The 19,211-nt window shown below is 41.5% G+C and overlaps 2 protein-coding genes across 2 annotated transcripts in view; one reads left to right on the forward strand and one right to left on the reverse strand.

The window, feature by feature from the left end:
• Window positions 1-19,211, forward strand: part of LOC141334108 (uncharacterized) — a 294,786-nt gene that overhangs the window by 37,264 nt on the left and 238,311 nt on the right. The gene's annotated exons all lie outside the window — the stretch shown is intronic.
• On the reverse strand, window positions 5,589-18,347 carry LOC141333374 (uncharacterized). The gene is made up of 10 exons (XM_073838355.1): window positions 18,224-18,347; window positions 17,987-18,126; window positions 16,977-17,061; window positions 15,139-15,301; window positions 14,837-15,030; window positions 14,383-14,533; window positions 13,983-14,110; window positions 12,312-12,431; window positions 6,168-6,285; window positions 5,589-5,689 (listed from the first exon to the last, which is right to left on the reverse strand). The coding sequence occupies exons 2-10, from the start codon at window positions 18,106-18,108 to the stop codon at window positions 5,589-5,591; spliced, it is 1,182 nt and encodes a 393-aa protein (XP_073694456.1). The 5' UTR covers window positions 18,109-18,126; window positions 18,224-18,347.

The following is a 19,211-nucleotide window of genomic DNA, read 5'->3' on the forward strand; positions in this document are numbered from 1 at the left end:
CTTATTTACGTTTTAAAAGAAACTTCATTATTATTTTCTGTCTGAAACAACGACATCTTAATCGCGTGTCGGTTGCCGTAGTTTCTGTAAAGGGAGGGGTGAGCGCTGGACGGAGCCGTTGGTTGCAATCAGGTGCAATTCAAAACTTAACCGCTAGATGCCGCAAAAATCTACACACTGCACCTTTAACAATTTGCAAAACACACTGATTGTTAGTGTCTTTAGTATTGACTTTTGACTTTGCTGCACAAAAACTCAGAGAAAATAGTACATATCTCTGCAAAACAAGATCTCAGCCTAATTGAAAAGCACCAGACTTCATCAAATCATCAAAGAGGCTTAATTCTTGATTTGTGAAGCTGTGGATCTTCAGCACCATGGACAGCAGCCGATCCAGAGCTCAGAGCAGCAGTGGATGTGACGACTACCAAAGCAACAACAGACATCCATGCATTCCTGCAATGGTGGAGGTAACGAACTACTCACATCCCAGGTGAAAAAGAATTATAATAAAAATATACTTTATTAATGTGTACTAAAGTAAATTTTCTACATTGTGTACTATTTTCGTCAAATCCAAGTATAGTTAAGTGTATTCAATTATGTATTAACTTCAACTTAACATCTACTTGACTACACTTCTAGTGTAAATAGTATACTAAAATGGAACAACTTTTTTTAGACTTCAAGCGCACTAAAATACACTAATGAAAATCAAGATTCATGAGCAATAAAGCACACTTACAGTACAATTGCACTGTATCGCCATTCTAATGGAATTACACTTAAAAAGGCATTGCAGTGCAAATAAAGTTGTGTTTAAGTACAGTTTGTGCATACTGCTATCATACTTCTAATTACTATAAACTGTTAATTTAGTATGCCTCTGTAATATTTCAAGTGATCTACAAATGCACTTCCTAACTATATTTAGTGCTTTTAAAGTGTGTCACTATGACAATAATAATGTTTTTGAAGTGAACTTCAATTACAACCTAAACATCATAGACACGTACTTTCAGTGCAATGTTATTATACTGTCAGGTAGAAACAAATAGTTTGAAGTACATTTCATTTGTACTTTTATACCTATTTTGTTATACTTAAGCATGAATGTTGCTATTACACTACAAGTGTATTGTTATTATATTATAATTCAGGATAAGTGCATTACATCAACAGATTACAAATTGAATTTCAGAAAAGAATCTTTATTATAAACACAAAAGTAACACACAAAAACAGGTATTGCCAAAAGGAGGAACCTTGAACTTTTGACTGACTTTTTGACTTTCTCTGAAATGCATGGTAGACAACAATGGCAAACAACTTACAACACATGCACATCTCTGACTTTAATTACTAGAGGCCTTGTAGCTCTCATTGTTGCACTTCCTCCGTAGAAGTGCCCAGATCTCTGCCACCTCGGTGTTTGGGAATCGCTCCCTCACTGCATCTGTGAAAACAGGAAAGAGACATGGGCATGAATTAAAACAAGATAGACAATGTATAACATTGAAATACAATCATTAATGATAATGGATTTGTCAATCAATCATGAATGGATTTGGATTCATAAATATGACATTACTGTACCTATAATTGCGTTGTTTTTTTCTGGCTCAAGCTGCTCCTTCAGCTCGCCTTTTTTTTCCTTTCCCTGTGAGGGTTGCCTTGGCCAAAGTTTCCCTGCCAAACACCAATGTGGCCAGTTCCTGTGTGAAGAGGGACATCCTCCTCCCACTCAGCCTCTGATAGAGGCGTTTTGGGACTTGCACTAATGAGTTGCCCAATGACACCTGTGAAAACACACAAGCAGATCAAGACAAAAGGTATATTACAAACACTTCTCTTTAGGGCAGGTTGGTACATGTCTTTGCTTCAAGTGTTTTAACACAAACAGTACCTCCACGATCTTGTAAGATTTTTTTGTGTATGCTTATTGCACCCAATCATAAAGACATAACAAGGATTGGTTTAAGGTCCTTCAGTCATACCATGTCTTCTTCACTGCCAGTGTGACTGCCAGTGTGCGGTGATTCGCTTTGGCTGGAAATCATGGAAGACAAAGGTGACTCTTCCATTTTGTTTAGGACAGTTTTGAGTGAAGACACCAGTCCTGGCAGCTCTAAAATAAGAATATAGTATAAAAAGGGTCAGTATCACATGATGACACAAAATAGCACCTATATAAATGTCATTTTACAACAGCTACATCTGGTTTAACTTTTATTTATTTCTGATTGGATGAAGATTAGGGGTGGGGAAAAAAATCGATTCTTCGATGCATCACGATGCGGACGTGGACGATTCTGAATCGATTCACAAATGTCAAAAAATCGATTTTCTAAAAAAAATTAACAGAGACGCGCACATAACAGACTCATGATGGCTGAGCGCCAAATTCGAACAGCACCTTCTTCGTTAAAAGCTAACGTATGTAAAATTGGCAATTTCGTTGTTACCTATTTAGTATTTTTTTGTATGAGAGCTGCTTTCTGTATTGTTTAGTTTTCACATCAGTAAGCAAACCGATCTGTTATACGTATGTTATACTGCAATATGTGCAATTTCAGTCACAAAAAGTTACATTTTGACTGTGCTCTCTGCAGATGTTCATTCACTTTTTTTGTATAACCTGTTTTTGATTGTAGTATACAGCAAACATTTCAAGTCATAACTCTTTATTATTTAGTTGTGTATAAGAGTGGCTTTGTATGTTACTAATTGAAGCTACAGAAAGTTGTTCAAAAATGTTCATTTTGTCTTCTTAATGATTAAATTGGACAATTTTCTTCTAGAAAGACAAGGTGTTCAGGTGGAGAAAAAATTTTTTCTTTACCTTGACATGTTTCGACTGCAACCTGCAGTCTTCCTCCACCTGAACACCTTGTCTTTCTAAAGAAAATTGTCCAATTTCTACAGTATGTTGGTTCTGATTTACTTCCTAAAGGAAATAAGCCTTTCATTTATTTGTTATTGTTTAGTTCAACTTGATAAGTCACAACACAATGTGATGTATTCATTTCTGTGTTCTACAGAACATAAGATACAAATAATTCTGAAGTTATAACTACACGACACAGAAAGTGCTTTGAGTTGTTGTTACTCAATAAAAGAGTTAAGTAATTCAGCAGCTGACTTTTTTTAATACTGCAATCACTTTGTAGTGTATTTTCGTTTACTGTTGTGAAATGGAAAATCGCTAATCGCGAATCGTTAATAATCGAAAATCGACTGTAATCGAATTGGGACTTTAATAATCGTAATCGAATCGAATCGGGAAATCAGACAGATTAACCACCCCTAATGAAGATCCTGATCCTTACTCATACTTTTCACTGCTAGCATGCAAGTCAAACATGAATGTTCCACTCACTCAAAGCCACAGGGCAGTAATTCCATTATTGAGTCCGTTAGTGAGTAATTCCAATATAAAGATGGAGTAGGGGAGTTCCGGTTTGGGCGACAACAAAATGGCAGCGTGAGAACGAGCTGCTCCCGACTAAGTGACGAAAAGGGCCTAAACGAATAATATTACTCGAATTTATTTACTCTGATCGACTTGGAAAAGTCTTGGGCCATGACAAAAGACAGACAAAATAAAGCTAAGAAAACAGTACAGAACACTGAAGGCGCCTCCGAAGCTAATGACGCCGACTCATTAGCTAATCATAGCGAGGAAGATGTAGACATGGAAGTGGATTTGAAGACGATATTCAGAGAAATAAAAGACTTTCGTAAAGACAACAAGAAAGAGTTTCAAGAGCTCAAAGAGGACATCAACAGAGCAAACCAAAGACTTGACGAAACGGAAGAACGGATAACAACAATGGAGGATCGAATGCAGGTTACAGAGGAGGTGATGAAGGAGATGATAAAACTTCACGGCCAACTGGAAGCAAAGCTAATTGACCAGGAAGGACGTGACAGGCGCAACAACATAAGAATCTACTCTGTACCCGAAGGATCTGAGAAAAACCACGCATCAATGACGGCTTTTATTGAACAGTTGCTAAGAGAAAATCTGAAACTTCCTACGGACATGAATCTGCAGATTGAGAGAGCCCACAGAGCTCTTACTACTCTTCCACTTTCTGGATCAGCACCACCACGGTCAATCATTGTGAGATTTCTGAACTATAGAACAAAAGAAGAAATCATCAAAACTGCGTGGCAAAACAAAGGGTTTGTTTGGAGGGGCAAGCAAATAAACTTCGATCATGATTATGCGTCAGGAGTGTTGAAAAAACGAAGAGAATACGCGGAGGTAAAGATCTTAAAAGAAAAGGGGATACGGTTCCAAACCCCCTTCCCTGCCAGAATGAGGGTCTTCTACGAAGACGGTCTGTGCATGTACAATTCTGCTACAGAAGCGACGCGAGATATGGCTGAGAGGGGATTACCTTTTGCCATAGTTAAGCAGCCGGAGACGTTGATGGAGAAAATCCAGAAGATGACCTGGTCTACGAGCGATCGAAGAGGAAGAAGCAGAAGAGAACGTAGGAGACGAGCAGACGAGTCGGTAGTTGAGAAACTCCAACAATTTAGACGTGAATCCGCGGAGGATGGTTAATCCATTGGTTCGAAAGTTACACTTATTTGAGTGACTATTCCCCCGAGACTCGTAACTTTTTTTTTTCTTTTTCTCGTTAGGAGAACCAAGACCCGCGCCTTTGATTTTAAAAAACTTGAATGTACAATGGGGACTTTTGTTTTTGTTGTGACATTAAAACGTCTGTTAAATCGAGATAATAGGATCGGGAGCACCGCGAAACTCACTAGCCAGAAGAGATGAGTGACTATCACAGTAAGGTGAACTTGGAGGGCCCTCTTGTGGTGAAAAGAGAGACGGATTAAAACGGATTTTCCCAAACACAGTTAGGGTTATTTTTAGAACCTCACTTATGGAAGTCTTAAAAGTTTGGATTCAGATTCTTAAAATGTTCATGGTACAATATGTTCTTTGTTCTACTTTGCATTGTTTTGTGGCTGATATTCATTGCAGCCAAGAGGATGTAGCACAAAAAATGGATATTGTAAGAGAAGTACAGGAATTAAGTGTAATTTTGAGATGGAGACCAATATACAGAGACTGAGAGTTATCTCATATAATGGTGTATTAAACCCTCAAAAGTGGACAAAAATACTTTCTAAACTAAGAAAAGAAAAGACTCAAGTAGCCCTTACGAAACTGAGCATTTGAAACTTAAACAAAGGGGATTTAAATATTTATTTTCAGCATCTTATAAATCTGGTCACAGACAGGGGGGTTGCGATTCTTATATCAAATCAAGTAACTTACGAGCATTTGTCTGAAAAGAAAGATAAAGAAGGTAGATTTATCCTCATTAAAGGGAGAATAAATGGGGCTTTAGTAACTATACTCAACATCTATGCCCCTCCGGGTAGTCAATGGTCATTCTTCAGGCAAATATTTAATATGATATCGACAGAATCTGAGGGCATACTTATATGTGGAGGAGATATGAATATTCGCTTGACGAAACTAGACTATTCAGGGAAAAATCCTACACTTCAAAACCGGGTGAGCAAGAAAGTCAATATCATGTTAAGAGAAAATGGTATCATAGATATTTGGAGAAATCTTTATCCAACTGGAAGAGATTATACACATTTCTCAGCTCCCCACTCAACGTACAGTCGAATTCCTTACTTCTTTGCTTTTCTTAAAGACAGGCACAGAATCCACTCATGTGACATTGGAACAATTTATATATCAGATCATGCACCAATAGTAATGACAATAAACATTGATGACAGTATAAGATCAACCCTATGGAAGCTGAATTCAAGTATACTAAATAATCCTTTTGTGAAAGAAAATCTTAAATCTGAGATTGAATCATACTTTAAAGAAAATGATAATGGAGAAGTATCACCAACAATTGTTTGGGATGCCTTTAAAGCAGTCTTAAGGGGGAAAATTTTTGCTTATACTGCCTCAAAAATTTGTAATGTGGGAAGTCAGGTCTGTATTCTAAGACATAATACGTAACATGCATGTTCTTCAAACTAACAGTGGGGTGCATGTCTTGAAATCATAAAGTTGACTTCATGACCTCAATGACAATGACTGCAGGTGTATGGGAGGGTTCAGGTGGTGGCAGAGATAACCCTGACATCACTAGCATACACCCACCCACCTTTCAGAGCCTTCAAACTGTCCTCATCCATTTCAACAAAAACTGCAGGCACTGTCCCTGGCCGCTGAGACTCCGCCTGAGGGATGGCGTCCTCCTCCTCCTCACTGGTGTCAATCACCTATGCAGAAAACATCAACTTAATTACCTTAAACAAAAAGGGCAGCTATACACTCCTTATCATACACACAGCAAAACACAATTTTCATGGTGTGAGTGTGTGTAGTAGTGTTGTCAAAAGACCTGGTACTTCGGTACCAAGTCGGTACTACAGTTTTTTTTCCGTTGCGGTACCAGCTTTTCTTAAGTACCGGTGGTACCTAAGTATTGGGTTAATCCGGTTCTTGACGTGCTATCCGAAAGGTGCACAGTTGCATCCTCTACATAAACACACTAAGACATGGCGACCAGAGGCGCTGCTAATGCGGTGGCACTGAATCCACTTGTTGACAAGAAAGGAGGAATGAGTCGTTCACATAGCGCGTTTTTTGCACGTGCAAATCAGTTTTCCAGGCCCGGGGTGTTCATGGTTGCATAGCAATGACAGACGCAACGGGAGAGCACGCGCTTGTGGAAAGGAGAAATCGGTGCAAACTGCACTCTCCATGATGACGAGGAAGTATCATCAAATAATTTATTTATTTTTAGCCCTTGCATTAGCTTTACTACTAGATATATTCATGTAGATTTAGAAATAAAAAATCTAATCCTTATCTAATACCAACACCCCAGTCAGCAAATTTCCTCTGGGCCGGATCTGGCCCATACCAACAGCTAAAGTGTGGCCCAGATAAGTTGGTTCCCCGGCCCAAAACTGGTCCACATCTTTTTACCCAGAACCGAACCAAAACAGTGCCATAACCCAACCTAAAATGAGCCAAATCATGAAAACAGATGTGGCTGATATATGGATCTTATGTGTTATTCTTATATGGCTGAGTTCTGTAAAGGGCAATGGCCCCTACACTCTAAAAAAACGCTGGGTTAAAATAACCCAAATTGGGTTATTTTGGTAACCCAACGCTGGGTCAAATATGGACAAACCCAGCGTTGGGTTATTTTAACCCAACTTGTTGGGTTAAATCTTTGACCCAACACTATTGACAAAAAAATACTACGTTGCTGGTTGAAAACAAACCTGAAATATTTAATAATAAAGAAAATAAACAATAATCAAAGAGAATTACTCAAGACAACAAAAAAAGAGACAAAATGAATTTATAAAAGGCTATTTTAATGCAAAATAAAAAATACAATTTGCATTAATAAATGTTAAAATATACATGTGTGTGTTTTGTGTGTGTGTGTGTGTGTGTGTGTGTGTGTGTGTTAAGACAACTTTCTTCTTTATAAACTCAAATTTTAGAAGTATGTTTAACCAAATGGCACGAGAAAAGATTCTAATTTAAGTAGTCTGACAAATTTCCTATTCATATAAACCCATGTTAATTTTAAAACTCACATTAATATTTAAGATATACATGTTTATATATACATAATAAATAAATATATATATATATATATATATATATATTATGTAAGTCTGACAACTTTCCTCTAACAACCCCATATCAAGTCACAACATTTAGAAAGGGTTCTATACATTTTCAATTCATATAAACCCATATTAACTTCAAAAACTCACATTGTAGATGCACTTAAATTAATGTAAATATCAAGTCACAACATTTCAGAAAGGGTTCTATATGTATATATTAATCTGACAACTTTCCTCTTCATATAAACAACATTTTAGAGAGGGTTAGTTGTTGTCCAGTAACACTTAACATGACAAATAGCTACGAAGCAGTCTTACTGCAGGGGATTCTGTTCCTGGTAGTTTGTAGACAACAGTCTGCAAAAATTCCCACACTGGTGCGCACTGCTTCGGAAAATGGATGTCCATAACATAAAAAAGTTTAAAGCATGTATCCACAGCACTGATAAGTGTGTTTCTGTCACACCAGGCCAGCAGAGGGAGCCTTGCCCCTCACAGACTCTTGCTGCTCCCTCTGCTGCTTCGCTGGTTACTTCCTGTTTGTCCTCCATAAAAGCCAGCTTCACACCGCGAAGTATTGTTTTGCTCCAGCGGACTCTACCAAGCGTTTTCCATTGCTCTCAGGTTTCCTAGTCTCCTTGTTGTTCCCTAGCCATAGTTCTGTTTTTGTTTTCTCAGTCTTAGCTATAGTTTTCTAGTTTCTTGTTTTCATTTCATTTGTTTACTTTGGACTGCCCTCCTGGATTTTGACCCCACGCCTGTTTACTGGATTACGCTCTTGGATTATCTTTGCTGTTGTTGTTTGCTGGTGTTTTCGACCCTGTCTGTCTGACTACGATCTGCTTAATAAAGCCTTGCATTTGGATCCTCACTCTTGGTCGTCCCGTTTGTGACAGAATACTTCGCCATACCCCGGATCCAGCGGCTTTACCCACCAGCAGTACAACCCACCAAGAATGGATTCAGCAGGAAGTTTGTCCAACCCCGTAAGTCTGCTTTGCTCCATCTTTCAAAATGGCCGTCCCATCGAGCATTATGTGGAGGAGTTTCTTACATATTGTTTTTTGGCACCTTGTGATGAGACCATGTTGAAAGAATGCTTCTGGAGTGGACTTGATCCAGAGATCATTTTTAATTTGCCCTGATGAAGACCCCAGTTGGACCCTCGCACAGTTCATCAATTTTGTCTTGTTGTTTTGCAATACTCCGGTAACTGTGGGTGATTTAGATGTGCCACAGTGCAAGATGTCTGCTAGCCCAGAGCCTCAGCATAAGATGTCTGCCAGCTTAAAGCCACAGCACAAGATGTCTGCTAGCCCAGAGCCTCAGCACAAGATGTCTGCCAGCTTAAAGCCACAGCACAAGATGTCTGCTAGCCCAGAGCCTCAGCACAAGATGTCTGCCAGCCTAGAGCTACAGCACAAGATGGCCACCAACCCAAAGCCTGTTCACAAGATGGCTACCTTTCATGAACCTGTTCACAAGATGGCTACCTTTCCTGAACCTGCTCACAAAATGGCTGCCTTTCCAGAATCTGCTTTCGGAATGACTATTCTTCCTGAGTCCGCGTTCAAGATGGTCACCCAATTGGACTCAGCTCACCAGAAATCTACCACGTCTGACTTCTCTCGCAAGATGGCTGCCACCCCAAGGCCCGATCACAAGATGGCCGCCATCCCCAAGCCTGTTCACAAGATGGCCGCCACGCCAGAGCCTGCTGCAAAGATGGCCGCCACGCCAGAGCCTGCTGCAAAGATGGCCGCCACACCAGAGCTACCACACAAGATGGCCGCCTCGCCAGAGCCTGCACCCAAGATGGCCGCCATGCCAGAGCCTGCACCCAAGATGGCCGCCACGCCAGAGCCTGCACCCAAGATGGCCGCCACGCCAGAGCCTGCACCCAAGATGGCCGCCACGCCAGACCCACGTCAAGCCATAATCCTGATGCCAACGCCTGCTAATGCTACGACAGCCAAGCCAGCGCCTGCTAACACCACATCAGCCGAGCCAGCATCTGCTAACGCCACGTCAACCAAACAATCGCCTGTTAACGCCATGTCTGCTGCTCCTGTACAGTCAAGTCACGACACAGCTCCTGTTCTTGTCAAGTCAAGTCACATCGTGGCTGCTGCCTCTGCAAGGTCAAGTTACAGCTAATGCTCCTGTCAAGTCAAGTCAAGTTACAGCAGTTGTTCCTCCTGAGCCGAGTCAAACAGCACTTCCTGAACCAAATCAAGCAGCACTACCTGAACCAAATCAAGCAGCCCTTCCTGAGCCAAGTCAAGCAGCACATCCTGAGTCAAGGCAAGACACCCCAACACTTCCAGAATATAAGCAAGTTACCACAGCGCTTACAGAGTCACATCAAGACACAGCAGTACCTCCTGAATCATGTCCAGCCGCCGCTGTCCCAGCAGAGCCAACTCAAGTCACAACCACTCCCTCAAAGCCATGTCAAGTCACAGCTGCTCCTTTGACGCCAAATCAAGTCACAGCTGCTCCTGTCACGCCAAATCAAGTCACAGCTGCTCCTGTCACGCCAAGTCAAGTCACAGCTGCTCCTGTCACGCCAAGTCGAGTCACAGCTGCTCCTGTTACGCCGAGTCAAGTTACAGTTGTTCCTCTCACGCCAAGCCAAGTCACAGCTGTTCCTGTCATCCCAAGTCAAGTCACTGCTATTCCTGTCACGCCCAATCAAGTCACAGCAGTTCCTTCCAGGCCAAGTCACGTCTCGCCCGAACATCCAGAGCCGGGACATGTTTCGTCTGATCTGCCAGAGCCTTCGCTCCCAAGCCACGCAGAGCCTTCGCTCCCAAGCCACGCAGAGCCAACGCTCCCAAGCCACGCAGAGCCAACGCTCCCAAGCCATGCAGAGCCAACGCTCCCAAGCCATGCAGAGCCAACGCTCCCAAGCCATGCAGAGCCAACGCTCCCAAGCCATGCAGAGCCAACGCTCCCACGTCACGCAGAGCCAACGCTCCCAAGCCTCACGCCCACTGACCCGGAGGGCATTCCTCTGCCAACTGCGCTACCTGCTATGGCAATCGCCATTTTGAGTGTGTGGGCTGTACACTGCGCCCCAGTGCCCTCTTCTGCCCATGAGCCCGCCCACAAGTTTGCTCTGGAGACCTCATCTACACGCATGTCCGCTGCGCCTATACCTCTTTCGGAGGTGGCGTACATAGCGGAACTTCACGCTCTGCCCGCACCGCCAAGACTTCACGCTCTGCCCGCACCGCCAAGGCTTCACGCTCTGCCTGCACCGCCTATGCCCCCTGCTCTGCCAGCTCCGCCAGGGTTCCCTGCTCTACCTGCTCCGCCAAGGTTCCTTGCTCTGCCTGTTCTGCCAAGATTCCGTGCTCTGCCTGCGCCGCCAAGGCTTCACACTGTGCCTGCACCGCCTAGGCTCCCTGTCGTCTCTGACACGACCACGAAAGCCATTCCTGAAGTTCTCGTCTGCCTAGTCACGTCTATGGAGGCCACCTTCCCCCATGAACTCTCTACCTCTCTCCTTGCTCTGTCTGCCTCCTCTGTCTCTGCTCTCCCCAGGTCCCAGTCCATGATGCGGCCTCCTGTTCCGCCCTGGAGGGCTTCTGCGCCTCCTGTGCCGCCCTGGAGGGCTCCTGCGCCTCCTGTTCCGCCCTGGAGGGCTCCTGCGCCTCCTGCTCCGCCCTGGAGGGCGCCTGCTCCGCCCTGGAGGGCTCCTGCGCCTCCTGCTCCGCCCTGGAGGGCTCCTGCGCCTCCTGCTCCGCCCTGGAGGGCGCCTGCTCCGCCCTGGAGGGCTCCTGCGCCTCCTGCTCCGCCCTGGAGGGCTCCTGCGCCTCCTGCTCCGCCCTGGAGGGCCGCTCCGCCTCCTGCTCCGCCCTGGAGGGTTCCTGCATCTCCTGCTCTGCCCTGGAAGGCTCCTAAGCCTCTTGCTCCACCTCCAGCTCCGCCCTGGAGGGCTTCTACGCCTCCTGCTCTGCCCCGGAGGGTCGTTAAGTCTCCAGCTCCGCCCCGGAGGGCTGCTCCGCCCTGGAGGGTTCCTAAGCCTCTTGCTCCACCTCGGAGGACTGCTCTACCTCCGGCTCTGCTCTGGAGGGCCTTTGCCCAACCTGTGCTGCCTCAGTGTCCTGGCCCCCCCCCCACCGCTCCCCTGGACTGTTTCTTCCTGTTGTTGTTTGGAGCGTCTGGAAGCCGCTCCTTGGGGGGGGGCTATGTCACACCAGGCCAGCAGAGGGAGCCTTGCCCCTCACAGACTCTTGCTGCTCCCTCTGCTGCTTCGCTGGTTACTTCCTGTTTGTCCTCCATAAAAGCCAGCTTCACACCGCGAAGTATTGTTTTGCTCCAGCGGACTCTACCAAGCGTTTTCCATTGCTCTCAGGTTTCCTAGTCTCCTTGTTGTTCCCTAGCCATAGTTCTGTTTTTGTTTTCTCAGTCTTAGCTATAGTTTTCTAGTTTCTTGTTTTCATTTCATTTGTTTACTTTGGACTGCCCTCCTGGATTTTGACCCCACGCCTGTTTACTGGATTACGCTCTTGGATTATCTTTGCTGTTGTTGTTTGCTGGTGTTTTCGACCCTGTCTGTCTGACTACGATCTGCTTAATAAAGCCTTGCATTTGGATCCTCACTCTTGGTCGTCCCGTTTGTGACAGATTCTCTGAAGTGCCTGCTTGCCGACAACAACAAAGGCTTGATGGCAGTTGCTGCAATCCCCAAGCCCAAGGACAAAGGGGAAGGGTTTTGTGAGATCAGCCTCCTTTAGGACCTCAACCATGTTAGTGCCAACCTGTTAAAAACAGAAGAACGTTAAAAACATACAAATCACTTTACACACACACAAAATGCAGCATTAAACAAAATCCAATCCATGACAAATAATTAATTTAAAGCTCTCCTGAGCTGATGTTTTTTCTTAACTAATACTAGTCTGATGTAGTCTGATGTCCACTTATGATATTCGTGTGGTTTTTACATAAAAAAAATCATAAGAATCAATAAGTTATGTGTTATTTTATATATATATATAAATATATATTTGAGGTAGGCTCCAGAAACGATCGATTTTAATGTGCGTGTTGCACTGAAGACTTTGAAGTAAACGCCTACAGCTCTGTGATTGGATTAGAGTTTTGCATAGTAAGTTACGTTAGAGTTTCTGTGAATAGACACGCAGACTACAAGTTATCAGGATCAAGCGGTCTTTTACAGTGCAATATTGACACATTTACATTAAAACAATGCATATTCCTGTCAGATCAGTTACTGATGAAGCAGTGTTGTTTTAAAAAGTCAAACTCCCTGCAAATGCAACATTAACCTCCGTTTTGTTTACTCAAGAATCGCTTCAAAGTGAACAGACGTGCTGTATTTTACTGGCATTCACTGAATTCCAGGGGTTTCATTACCACGACGTAAAATGAGCGTTTCTGGGGGCGTTGGGAAAACGGCCCTTTCTAAAAAAAAAAAAAAAAATTATTAAGAGAGGTCACCAATCATGCGCAGTAAATGAGTTTTTTTTGCTCGGGCATTTCAAAACCTAGGATCAGCTCTGATGGATAATGAAGGACAACATAGTAATACAGATTATTTTTATGTTTTAAAATCTTACATTTAAACAATTTTCAAAAACAAATAAACAGCTGTAATAAAAAATGTAAAACGTGCAGTAATTGTAGCGTCTACTTACGAAAATAAATCATGGTTTACAACATCCCGGACAGGTATTTCAAGACACTGTATATAAATATAAATATGGAGGGCACGAAACCCCTGCGATCGTGGACAGGTATTTCACGATACTGTAAATGAATATAAATATGAACTGCATGAAACCCCTGCGATCACGGAAAGGTATTTCATGATACTGTATAAATATAAATATGAAGGGAACGAAACCTTCCTTTCCTGCAGGAGCCTGTTACTGTACAATACTTTGTGATATTCCTCGGGATGTTTGATATTTAATGCTTCATCCGGTTTTGTGCACACGTGTGAATAAGTAGGTGGGGCTACAGAAGGACGTGTTCATCATCTTGTGTGGAGGCTGGGTTTACTTGCCCTATAACATCACAAATGATCACATTCCTCAACCGTTCGTTTTCTGGGCCTGGTGTCAGTAAAAGCTTTAAATTCTCTGTGATGTGAACGGTCTCAGTTATGACACTTACATGATGTTACTTTGTATACAATCGCCTCTTATATGACTTAAGCTCATGTAAAAATTGATTTCTCAGTGCAGGCACGATTTAACACTTTCACTTGGCTAAAACATACTAAAAATCATTTTTGGTTGCTCCTGGTATGGTTTGCATAGTGATGTGTGCAAAACATTACTTACATTCTTGAATTCAATGAAAGCCTTGATATTTTCTTCCAGGCTTGGTTTGAACATTTTCGTTCCAATTTTGTAGACAGGAGTGGGCAGTATCACAGGAAGCAGCCTGAGTGCAAGGTCACTTTGAGCATCTGTGTGGATGAATATTTGGTATCAATTATTCGATTTGTCATTAATTTAAAGTGGAGGTCTTTAACCCTTCTCTTGGGGACCTAACGTCCTGCAAAGTTTATTTCCAACCTGCTTCAGCACACTTGCCTGTGCATTTTCAAGTAATCCTGAAATATTAAAAGCAGTGGTTCAGGTGTGTTTGATTAGGTTTGGAGCTGAACTATGCAGGATGGTGGGTCTCCAAGAGCAGGGTTGGAGACTTCTTATTCTGTTTTTGGACTCATAACTGTACCTGAAGACAAACCATCTACGTTTTGGAGAAGCTCCTGAGCCTTTTTCTCCTGGCGGGCAAAGAGAAGGATTTTGTCTTTAAAACATACTTTCCAATCTAAGAAAAGTCTCTCTGCATGGTCGGGGAATAAAACAGAGAAGTCTTGTGAAATCTGAAAAAAAAAAAAATACAGATATTGTGAATTATTTTTGTGTGTAACTGATATTCAAGTGCAGTACTAGATACCTCTAAAGGGAACTGTATTCAGGATCGCTTAGTAACAAAAATAAATGACTGCTCACTCAGTTTCATCCACTATTTGTATATGAATTTGATCTATAAAAATTATGCGACTGGTAGAAGTTGTATATGCAGAGTGGGCAGAGCAGATCATTTTCATTATCGATTTGTTATTGAAGCACTAATGACAACCAAAAAGACTTTTTGAACAAAAGATGCACAGCTTTGAACCTACCATGCCTGGAGTATCAAGGAGTCGAGGAAATTCACAAGTTATATCCTCGATAGACTTTGTCCCATTAGCTCTTATCCATTGAGACCTGTGGATGGCTGTTTCTTTCATGTACTCTGCAACTTTGTTAGCTGGCAACATGTTATTTTTGAGCCATTCTACAAGTTGTACTGCCCTGTCAGGGGTGATTGTTGGCTCTGCAAGTAAAAATAACTTATACAGCTTTAAAATTAAGGGCATGTAACAACAACAACAACACAATCTTTCACAATATTTATTAAAAGATAACAAAACGAAACTTTTACCTGGAATAACCAAGATGCTGCTCATGCTGATTATGGCTTCAGAATCATCCTTCTCACAGCTTGTGCGGGTTTCACGACGTGTTCTCTTCCTGACATTTCGCAGGCGTTCTTCAAGGAATCCAGTTGCTGGACGATGGCTTCGTCCTGGGCTGAACCATGCTTCCTAAAAACACAATATTAGTTTGTATTAGGTAGGGACGTAACTGTATCAAAACTTCACGGTATGAATGTCACGGTACGTTATTTATTGAATCATTTACAGGAAAAACAAAACTAAAGAAGAGACTGGGAAAAAGTGCCAGAAGACTTTTTTTTTTCTTACCCCATTGGCAGATTATTTAGCTTGTTTTAAACAAAAACTCTTTACTTGTCTAGAAAATCCTTCTTGATTTAAGAATTTTTAGATATTTTGGCTGGAAACAAGACAAGTGCAGTGCAGTGTGAACGCTCTAATCCGTTAACATGGGTGCTGAAAAGAATACGTGACGCATACGCACTTCAGACGGAGCAGGTTCGACCATTTCTATCTCTTTCCTTGCTGCTACAGTCTGTAGCGACAAAAGACCGCAAAGGATGATGGCCACGCCTGGGCTGATGGGAAATGTAGTTTCCGCTACCCCCCGTTCGCATGAGCAAACTTTTCTCAGAAGACCTACTGTTTTATCGAGTCATGCGACCACGGTAGTATCGAAAAAATGTCTTATTGCGGTATGACGGTATTTACAATACCGTAACATCCCTAGTATTAGGGTTGTTCCGATAGTTGATAATATTGTGTATCAACTATATGCAGGCAAATCGCTGATAGGCTGATGTCAATGACGATACTTTAAAATAATTTTACAATCCATATTTATATCCACATTGACATATACACCAAAATTAAACATTCAACTGCGACACATTAATATAATTTTATCAATGTCAACTTTATATTATTTTGATATTCGTTTTAATTGCAGTGTCATACTATCCAAGAAAAAAGAAAACACTGTACAGACACAACAAGGATGGCTACTATTTCTTGAATCACTTCGGATGTTATTCGTGAATGTTTAATGATTTAAAAATATTTTCAACATTTTCAATAAGAAAAGAAGCTTTACGTTTACGTTCAAATCGCAAGTGAAATGCGGACATGTCGATCTAAAACTATGGCGAAGCAAATAAATTAATAATATTAAAAAAACAGTAGTTGTAATTAATGTTAATAAAATCTAATTGCATATAGCCCAATAAATTTACTACAGTTTAAAATTATTGCAATGCTTCTGCCATGATGGTGCACAAATACGCTGGGCAAAACGAATTAACTTACTGGTAAATTAAAAGGTTTCTAAGTTATATATAAGGCGAATTCATACAGAATCATTGCGTGCTTCTACTAGAGAAACAAGCCTGTTATTTCTTTCTAAATGTACATAGGACATGGACACTTATTACAGAATCTATAGTGAAAGCGCAATTTCACTTATTAATGTCCATAACGTTCAACACAAGCGGCCCTCATATGTTTATACTTGTGACTTACATGGAAAACATCATCTGTAGCTATGAGCAGAGGTCTTAATGAGAACAATATTCATTAATTTTTATATAGGAATATAGGAAATATATAAAAAAAAAAAAAAACTAAAAAAAAATGGCCCTTCCCACGATAATATTGTGTATCGCCGATTGACAACCTGGCGATCCAGACGATCTGATAAAGAGGGTTATGGCCCAACCCTAGTTTGTATTCTGTATCAAAACTAAATACTTTATTTGGAAAGGCACAGATAATGAAAAACATATTGTATAGAACTTTAGAAACATTGCAATAATAAAGTTGTACTCACATATCCTTTACCCTGAGTGTCTTTAAGACAGGGATACTGCTGAACCAGAGAAACAGCCAAGCACATCTTTTTCTCAGAGGATGGGCTAGAAACAATATATAGAAAGTATTTAGGAGAAGGTCAAGCTTAATTACAGTACAGACATTAAAGAATTTTCAGCAAGGCTTGGCTACTTCTGGCGACACATTCAACAGGGGCCACTGGAATAGGACATGGGCATGTCTAGGGCATGTGTTTGGGAGTGACTAAATTGGTATGATGCACTTTTGTGGTTTTGCACCTGAAATCTTTTTTGTTTTTAATAAATTTGTTGCTCCATTGTCAGCACAAGCAATTTTCACTTTGAAAGCCCAGTAATGTAGAAAAAATATTAAATTAGGAGATGTTACCTCCAGTGTTTCAATCAATCATTTTCTTAAGTGACTGGACAAAAAAATAATAGGGATTATCAACTACTTTCAAACTTCCACTTCAACTCATATTCACTAGAGCTGCTGCTAGATCTCTGGTCCAAGAGAAAATCACAACGCATGAATTGTGAGAGGTGTGTCATGGTGTTCTTGAGGACCAGATAAGCAGCAGTAGCTTTTGTGAACGCAAGTTGGAGATTAAAGAGGATGTTAAGACAATATTAAATAAAGCCAAAATACGGTATGTGTTTATTTTTGCCGCACAAAAAAACATTTCCATCACTTAGAAAATTACAGTTGGACCATTTGAGTAACATCCAAGTAGTTAACTACTTCCATGATGTTAGATGCTCAGGCTGTCAATGAAGGGGCAAAACCCTTTTGGATTTAATTTATATATCTTCAACTGTGTTTAGAGAATGAACAAAAGTCTAAGGGGATTGGAACAACATGAGGGTGAGTAATTAATGACAGACTTTTTATTTTTGAGTGAGCTGTCACACAGTGCTTAATACTGTTATTTAAAGACACAGCTCAGTAATTTATACTTTTATTAATGCATGTAAATGTATACTTTTATTATAAAGTATGCATACATACTTTTCTCCAAAGCGACTCATTAGATGTGAAACTAGAATTCTGACCATGCATCTTCGCTGATTTAAAGATAACGTATTCTTCTCAAGACTGGTCAAAATGTCCTTTCCTTCTACACTGTTCATTAGGATCTCAGAAATTCTCTGTAAAAGACAAAGAAGCAAGAATCTTTTCAAACCCAGTTGCAGATTAGTAATAAATTTCAATCATTTTAAGCAAAGAGAAGGCAGTAACACATACAAATGTTGGCACTTCATCCACTGATGTCTGACTTTCTGCTTCAGGTTGTTGGTCCACAAGAGGATCAACAGTTGATCCACTTTGGGTCTGCTCTTGTTGTGGCTGTCAAAAAGGTGCATAGAAAAAGACTTGCCTACATGGAAATGGTATAATTGTCACGACCACACACAAAGGAAGAAGGTGAGTATCTTTCAAGATATTTATTAACAAACGTGCACAGTTCAACACACGTGCAAACAGGTGAATAAGGGTCTCTGAGGTCAAATCTTCAAACACAACACAACAGGTGAGTTCAAGTTCATAAGTATCGTAGCGTAAGCAACAGTCACTTCCCTCTAACACGAATAACGTGTTTCACAGGAGATCATCGGAGCAATCCACGAGGAGCACTTAACGTGTTTCACAGGAGAACATCAGAGCAATCCACGAGGAGCACAGGAGAACATCGGAGCGATCCATGAGGAGCACAGGAGAGACAACAGGAGGGGGAGAAGATCCACAGAGAGACATCCATGCAACTTCGATACCAGCCGGTGAGTAAGTGACAGAGGTAAGTATATAAAGGGTGTGGTGATTGCTGGTGCAGGTGACGGTGATTAGAATTCTGGTGATGGCTCACGGGCGTGCTGTGGTGGTGATTGGCTGGTTGGTGGGGGATCGTGGTGATTGGGGCTGAGGGAACATGCAGAGGGTGTGACATCAATATCTTGTAACAAATACAAAGCTACAATATGACAGGCATTTTTTACACATACTGTAATAGTGCTTCAATGCTAGCTTAAAGGATAACTCTTGCAAAATGCAACCTGGGCTGTTTTTTACTGCAAACAAGACAAAAATTTAAAAGCATAATTATGAAAAACGAGCCATTTTTGAGATTGACCGTGATTTCGTTTTGTGGTCAATGGCTGGTGAATGGGAGAACTAGGGGCATAACTTTGAGCACATCAAAATATATATTTTTTAGAACACTAAGAAGACTCGACAC

This window comes from Garra rufa, chromosome 4 (assembly GCF_049309525.1).
Source record: "Garra rufa chromosome 4, GarRuf1.0, whole genome shotgun sequence".
NCBI lineage: Eukaryota > Metazoa > Chordata > Actinopteri > Cypriniformes > Cyprinidae > Garra > Garra rufa.

What these genes read in the sequence shown, in the direction of transcription:
- LOC141333374 (XM_073838355.1), bottom strand. Translation starts at nt 18,108, where the DNA reads ATGAACAGTGTAGAAGGAAAGGACATTTTGACCAGTCTTGAGAAGAAT. An exon ending in TTGTTGTTGTCGGCAAGCAG is followed by an intron (nt 6,286 to 12,311) that starts GCACTTCAGAGA and finishes TTTTCTGCATAG; the next exon opens with GTGATTGACACCAGTGAGGA. An exon ending in CAGTTTGAAGGCTCTGAAAG is followed by an intron (nt 5,690 to 6,167) that starts GTGGGTGGGTGT and finishes CCTGTCTTTAAG; the next exon opens with AAAAGCAAAGAAGTAAGGAA.